This window comes from Chiloscyllium plagiosum, chromosome 2 (genome assembly GCF_004010195.1).
Source record: "Chiloscyllium plagiosum isolate BGI_BamShark_2017 chromosome 2, ASM401019v2, whole genome shotgun sequence".
Taxonomy (NCBI): domain Eukaryota; kingdom Metazoa; phylum Chordata; class Chondrichthyes; order Orectolobiformes; family Hemiscylliidae; genus Chiloscyllium; species Chiloscyllium plagiosum.
Window position 1 is genome coordinate 10838974 of NC_057711.1, and position 8056 is coordinate 10847029.

General features: G+C 41.0%; 1 protein-coding gene across 13 annotated transcripts in view; it reads right to left on the reverse strand.

Annotated features, from left to right (window-relative positions):
* The window catches only part of add1 (adducin 1 (alpha)), a 173513-nt gene that overhangs the window by 82912 nt on the left and 82545 nt on the right, over nt 1-8056 (reverse strand). For all 13 annotated transcript variants that reach the window (XM_043703905.1, XM_043703897.1, XM_043703915.1 and 10 more), the window contains 2 exons: nt 3981-4132; nt 1916-1996 (listed from right to left, as the gene is read on the reverse strand). In XM_043703905.1, the coding sequence (XP_043559840.1) occupies nt 1916-1996; nt 3981-4132 (233 nt within the window). The remainder of the gene's footprint in view (nt 1-1915; nt 1997-3980; nt 4133-8056) is intronic.

Below are 8056 nucleotides of genomic sequence, written 5' to 3' on the forward strand. Positions count from 1 at the left end.
AATCAGTCCTTGTCTTTCCAAATACATGTACATTCTGTCCCTCAGGATTCCCTCCAACAACTTGCCCACTGCCGAGGTCAGGCTCACCGGTCTATAGTTCCCTGGCTTGTCTTTACCACCCTTCTTAAACAGTGGCACCACGCTTGCTAGCCTCCAGTCTTCCGGCACCTCACCTGTGACTATCGATGATACAAATATCTCAGCAAGAGGCCCAGCAATCACTTCCCCAGCTTCCCACAAATTTCTTGGGTACACCTGATCAGGTCCTGGGGAGTTATGCACCTTTAACCATTTCAAAGCATCCAGCACTTCCTCCTCTGTAATCTGGACATTTTGCAAGATGTCACCATCTATTTCCCTACAGTCTATATCTTCCATATCCTTTTCCACAGTAAATACTGATGCAAAATATTCATTTAGTATCTGCCCCATTTTCTGTGGCTCCATACAAAGGCTGCCTTGCTGATCTTTGAGGGGCCCTATTCTCTCCCTAGTTACCCTTTTGTCCTTAATATATTTGTAAAGACCCTTTGGATTCTCCTTAATTCTATTTCTTCTAAGAATCCTTAGTTTCTGGAAAAGTCTTAGTGAATTGGAAAATTGAGATTGCAAATCTTTATTCAAAAAGGAAAGTAAGGGGAAGGGTTTGGTGGGATATGGGCCAGGTGCTGGCAGGTGGGACTAGATTGGATTGGTGTATCTGGTTGGCATCGACAGGTTGGACCGAAGGGTGTATTTCCATGCTGTACAACTCTCTGACTCTGAGACAAAAGCTCACTACAGGCCAATTAGTTTAACACCAGTAATTGAGAAAATGCTAGAGTCCATTATAAAGGATGTAATAACAATATTTAGAAACATATACAAATAGGCTGATTCAGCATGACTTCACAAAGGAGAAATTATACCTGATAATTCTTTTTCAAATTCATTGGAGGTAACAAGCAGGATAGATAAAAGGTGTTTCAATGGAGGCAATAGATATCTTCTAATCTACCCATTCAGAGATATTATTACACACCTCCAGAGCAGGTAGGACTTGAACTTGGGCCTCTTGGCTTAGAAGCATGGACATTACAACTATACCAGAAGAATCCCTCCAGTATATATATTTGTATTTCCAAAAAGAAAAAGGTGTTCAATGAGATACCACACGTTAGGCTACTTAGTAAGGACCCATGGTACTGGGGGTTTTATATTAGCACATTAACGTAAGACAGAGAGAGTTGGGATAGAGGAGGCATTTTCAAGATGACAATCTGTAGCTGGTGGAGTGCCAGTGTTAGGGCCACAATTATTTACCAGACATACTAATGACTTGGATGACAGAAGTGAATGTATTATCACCAAGTTTCATATGTCACAGTTAGGTGGGAAGACAAGTGGTGATATAGACAAGTTGTGTGAATGGACAAAAATTTGGTAGATGGATTATATGGAAATAGACAGATGAGGTTGATTTTCTTTCTCTCAAAGGATCTATGAGGTTTGTTATCACAGGGGACTGTAGAGCTTGGGTCATTACATATATTGAAGGCTGGAGGTAGATAGATATTTGATCAAAGGGTAATCAGCATTTGGGAGGAAAGGCACAATGGTACAGTTGCAGATTATCAGATGCAGACTCTGATGGCCAAATTAACTATTTTTGCTCCTAACCTTACAGTCAAGTTTATCATTTCACTCAAATGATGCCAGTCATTCACCTTGGAAAATTTCTGAAAAGGCAACTTTAAAGAAAAATAAAGTTCTTGTAGACATACATTAGAAAATTATAGCCTTGCTGTTACGGTAATGTTTCAGTTTATAAAACACATTAACAGAAATAATGTAATTTCCAAAGCAAAGCTGAATGTAACACGAAGTTGATTAAATAATTAGCATTTAAAATGTAAACTTGGTCCTCCTCACTCACCAAACTAGATGCAGTGACCTCACTGTAAAGAAGTCCAAAAGGTACAATGAGAAAATGTTCCTGTTCAGAGCTGACTCTGACCTATAGGAAACAACAGTTTAAAAAAAAACTTGCCTTCAGTTATTATTACATTATCATTTTATAATGAATACATAATGCTTTTAAGAAAAGGAAATCTACACGAGTATAGTTTGTAGCTTATAGGAAACAACAGTTTAAAAAAAAAACTTGCCTTCAGTTATTACATTATCATTTTATAATGAATACATAATGCTTTTAAGAAAAGGAAATCTACACGAGTATAGTTTGTAGCTAAGCTGAAGTTATAAGAAAAGATTCCTGCCCTAAGCTAAGGTTTTGATGTAAGAGTTACTTAAATAATTGATATCACATTGCTAGTAATTTAGACAATTCAAAACCCATATAACCTGGACAAACAGTAACATTTCAGAGATAGGTGGCATTTGCCAATTGGGAATCAACAGGAAACTTATAGATTTTCTTTCCACTATGAGAAAATTTTAAGTGCGCCGTTTACTAAAACTATTTTTGCCTACTATCCTTTTAAAAAAAGAAAGTCAGATCTGCAATTTTGTAATGTGTGTGTGTTTAGGATAAAGTTTTTTTTAAACAATGTGTACAGAAATTTGTTCAGGTTATAGAAATTGGAGTCAAAATTTTTTTTTCAAAGCAATGATATTTTTTGCATTTACAGCCAAGTAAATCAATGACGCTGATTACTACTAATTTACTCATCCAGTTTTCTTTTCAGTAATTTTGAAGATTAAGATACAACAGATTATAAAGCAGCACGGTGGCTCAGTGGTTAGAACTGTTGCCTCACAGCATCAGGCACCCCAGCTTGATTCCAGCCTCAGGCAACTGTGTGGAATTTGCACATTCTCCCCATGTCTGCATTGGTATCATCCGGGTGCTCTGGTTTCCTCCCAGAGTTCAAAGATGTGCAGGGTAGTTGGACTGGCCATGCTAAATTGCCCATTAGTGTGCAGGAATGTGTAGACTAGGTGCATTAGTCAGGGGAAATATACAGCAATACTGTAGGAGAATGGGGTGGGATAATCGGAGGGTCGGTGTGGACTTGTTGGGCCAAATGGCCTGTTTCCACACTGTAAGGATTCTATTAATGAATTCTATGAATTAGGTGCTCTACGTTGTAGACAGGTATGAAGTAAGTTGCAGGAAACTCAAGCAGCTTTAACTGAGGCACTACTTGGTAAAATGACGCTAGAGCCATTTCCAAATGTACTCCAGAACATCAGCCATTGAAATTCTCATCAGTGCCTGCCAATGCTCTCCTGGGAGAAGGTGAGGACTGCAGGAGATCAGTGTCAAAAGTGTGGCACTGGAAAAGCCATTCTTCTGTTAACTTTAGTTCATCTAAGAGTCGTCTTCTTGTATCTTGTGTTGCATCAGATCTAGCTTGCCAATCAGTCTTTTTCTCAGGGACCTACTTCAGCTTCCAGTGTGACTATTCTATTTTCATTTATTCTTCTATTTAATTCCTTTCAGTTTTGTCCCTACTGTTCTGTAATTCACTTCAACATCCCCACCACCCCATCCAGTTATTCTGACACCAGCCTTGTACACCAAGACTCTTAAAGAAGACGGCAGAGTGGTTTCACAGGAAATCAGACAAAAACATTGTGTGCAACATAGTAGCACAGGAAACCTCCACCAAAAATGTAAGTACCATAAATCTACTAATTCAATTGTGCTGAGACACACTGCAGAGTTACAAAACTGACAGGTACATTAAACAGGAAAAAAAAATGTCTGTTGAATTTTATTGAGGAGACTTTAAAGAAATTTACCAATTCGAAGTCTAACTACAGAACTGTGATAAAACATATTTCTCAATCACATTTACACAAACCATTTTTTCACCATCTACTTAAGTTCAGCAAAACTAAGTTGCTATGAACAGAAAGAACAAAGTAAAACGTTTTCTGTAAAATGTACATTTTCATCCAGTCAGTAAAACTAGGATTATGTATATATTAAACTTTTATTTTAAAAAGAGAGGAATGCGTGGAGCTCAATTTACTGTAATGTGGTTGTAGATAAGTTGTGACCATCCAAAGAGGTCTGCCAGTCTGTGAAAGGCTGCTAGCTTACAACGTAGCAATTTCTCTCCTTTTTCATATGCAACGGATTCAGATCCTCGGAGATCATTCACAGGGGTAACCATTCCAAGACCTTAAAAAAACATACGTACACAATTAGCAGCACAGCAATGCATTAACAGTAGCATTCAGTTAAAGAAATTTATTCAGCAAAGAGGAAATAGATACTCATTTTAATTAGAAACTGCCACAAATGAAGAATTATTTTATAAATAAAGACTTCTGAAGAGTAGTAGAAATTAGATAGATTTGAGAATCAAGTATCATTAAAGCAGACAGAAAAGTGAGTTGAGACAACTAGATCAGTCATGACCTTATTGAAAGGTGGAACAGGCTCATAAGGCTGAAGGGTCTACTTTTCCTCCCAAGTCCTGTGTCTCTAGAACTGATTCAGCACTAGTCTACCAGATCAGAAACAATTGGCAGCAGGAATGAAGAAATATCACCATCTCCAAGTCACACATCAGATGATTTGGAAATATTTCAACATTTCATCATTGTCATTGGATCAAAGTTCTGGACTGCCTCATTTAACAGCTTTCAGAGTATACTTTCAATACTGCAGCTATTCAAAAACGGGGCAACATCGAAAGGGCAACAAATATCAATCTTGTCAGTGATGCTGTCATCCTAGATGCTCTTTGATGGCACTTTTTTTTTGCCAATTGTACATTTTAGATGAGTTCTAAAAAAATCTTCAAGTTAACGCTCGATTGTGACAGAGCAGCGAGGAGAGGTGAGGTGAAGCGAAGGCTGCCAGGAAGGGTTGGTTTTCCTGCTTAAAAAGGGACTTACCTCGGGAGTCGGGCCTCCATTTTGACAGAGCGGCGAGGAGAGAAGGTGAGGTGAAGCGAGGACTGCTGGGAAGGTAAGGGCTTAATTTATGTTTGGGCAGTGGCTAAACCCAAGATACTACATGTGTAGTATCTCCCCCCCCAGCCAACCGGAAGACAGACACTCTGTAAGGTAAGGCTTTTATTTCTTTCTTATCTTTTTTAATCTTCCTTTTTCATATATTTAAGTGCACTGTTTGGTTTTAGTTAGTTCACATAAAGCTAAGCTTACAATGGCAGGGGACCTCAGACTCGTGGAATGTGCCTCTTGCTCGATGTGGGAGCTTAGGAACATGTTGGATGTTCCTGGCTCTTACACTTGCAAGAAGTGTGTCGAGCTGCAGCTCTTGGTTGACCGCATGACAGCTCTGGAGCTGGGGATGGACTCACTGTGGAGCATCCGCAAAGCTGAGTGGTAGTGGATAGCACGTTTAGTGAACTGGTCACACCGTAGGTTAGAATTCCTGAGGGAGACAGTGAATGGGTGACCAAAAGACAAAGAGAGTAGGAAAGCAGTGCAGGTGTCCCCTGTGGTCATCTCCCTCCAAAACAGGTATACCATTTTGAATACTGATGGGGGGAGATGGCTCACCAGGAGAGGGCAGCAGTTGTCAAGATCATGGCACCGTGGCGGGCACTGCTGTTCAGATGGGCAGGAAAAAAGACTCGTAGGGCCATAGTCATAGGGGATTCTATTGAGAGGAGTAGGTAGGCGGATCTGTGGCCGAAAACGGGACTCCCAGATGGTATGTTGTCTCCCAGGTGCTCAGGTCAGGGATGTCACCGATCGGCTGCAGCGCATTCTAAAAGGAGACGGTGAACAGCCAGTTGTCTTGGTGCATATAGGCACCAACGATAAGTAGAAAACAAGATGAGGTCCTGAAAGAAAAATTCAGGGAGCTAGGAGAAGTTAAAGAGGAGGACCTCAAAATGTAGTGATCTCGGGATTAGTACCAGAGCCATGTGCTAGCCAGCGTAGAAATGAAAAAAATAGGCAGGATGAACATGTGGCTTGAGAGATGATATAGGAGGGAGGAGTTCAGATTTGTTGGACATTGGGACCGGTTCTGGGGAAGGTGGGACTATTACAAAATGGACGGTCTACATCGGAACCAGGCCGGAACCAATGTCCTTGGGGGAGTTTTCGCTACTGCTGTTGGGGAAGTTTTAAAGTAATGTGGCAGGGGACTGGGAACCAGAAGAGAAAACAAGTAGGCAGCGAGGTGGAGACTGGAGACTGTAAGAATCATGAAGATAGCATTAATAAAAGGAAGAGCAGGCTGGGAGCAGATGAGTGCAAAAGAACTGATGGCCTGAAATGCATCTACTTTAATGCAAGGAATATCTTTAATGCAAGGAATATAATGTGTAAGGCAGATTAACTTAGGGCTTGGATTGGTGCCTGGGAGTATGACATTATTGCAATCACAGAGACTTGAGATGAGTGCAAAAGAACTGATGGCCTGAAATGCATCTACTTTAATGCAAAGAATATAATGTGTAAGGCAGATTAACTTAGGGCTTGGATTGGTGCCTGGGAGTATGACATTATTGCAATCACAGAGACTTGGTTGAAGGAAGGGCATGATGATTGGCAACTGAATGTCCTAGGATATAGACCCTTCAGACAGGACAGGGAAGTGGAAGTAAAGGGGTGGGGGTATGGAGTTGCGTGGCTGGTCAGGGATGATATCACGGCTATGCTAAAGGAGGACACTATGGAGGTCTTGGGTAGTGAGGCATTATGAGTGGAGCTGAGAAATAAGAAAAGGGTGCAGTTACATAGTTGGGGCTGTATTACAGGACTCCCAACAGTGAGCATGAGATAGAACAACAAACAGGTAAGTAGATTATGGAACGATATAGAGGCAATAGAGTAGGGGTGATGGGAGATTTTAATTTTCCCAACATTGACTGGGATACACTTCGTGTCAGAGGTCTGGATGGGGTAGAATTTGTAAGAAGCATCCAGGAGAGTTTTCTAGAGCAGTAGGTCAATAGCCAGATGAGGGAAGGGGCCATATTGGACCTGATACTGGGAAATGAGCCAGAACAGGTGGTAGACTTTGCGGTGGGGGATTTCTTTGGGAACACAATTCTGTAAGTTTTAGAATACTTGTAGATAGAGATCAGAGTGGTCCTAAGGGAAGAGTACTAAACTGAGCCAAGGCCAATTATATCAAAATTAGGCAGGAGCTCAGAAATATGGATTGGAAACAGCTATTTGAAGGGAAGTCCACAATTGATATGTGGGAGGCTTTCAAATATAGGCTAAAGATAGTGCAGGATAGGCATGTCCCACTAAAGGCAAAGGATAGGAAGGGCAAGATTCGTGAACCGTGGATGACAGGAGAAATTGTACAACTAACCAGGAGGAAAAGGGAAGCGTACATAAGGTCTAGGCAGCTAAAAACAGAACGGGCCTTGGAGGAATAATCAGAAGAGTAGGACAAGTCTTAAACGAGGAATCAAGTAGGTTAAAAGAGGTCATGAAATAGCTTTAGCAAGCAGAATTAAGGAGAATCCCAAAGCATTTTATTCTTATATCAAAAGCAAGTGGGTAACTAGAGAAAGGATTGGTCCACTAAAGGATAATGAAGAAAAGCTGTGTGTCGAACCTGAGAGAATGGGTGAGATTCTGAATGATTACTTTGCATCAGTGTTCAGAGGAGAGGAACATGATGAATCTTGAGATTAGACATAGAAGTTTGATTAGTCTGGATCACGTTGACATAAGTAGGGAAGATGTGTTGGGTAGGCTAGAGGTTATTAAGGTGGACAAATCCCTAGGACCAGATGGGATCTATCACAGGTTGCCGAGGGAGGTGAGAGAGGAAATAGCTGGGGCCCTGATAGATATCTTTGTGGCATCCTTAAATACAGGTGAAGTGCCAGACTGGAAGGTTGCTCATGTTGTCCCCCTGTACAAGAAGGGTAGTAGGGATATTCCGGGTAACTACAGACCAGTGAGCCTTATGTCAGTGGTGGGAAAGTTGCTGGAGAAGGTACTGAGGGATAGGATCTATTTATGTTTAGAAAAGAATGGGCTTATCAGTGATAGGCAACATGGTTTTGTGCAGGGGAGATCATGCCTTACCAACTTAATAGAGTTCTTTGAGGAAGTGACCAAGTTGATAGATGAAGGAAGGGCTGTTGATGTCATA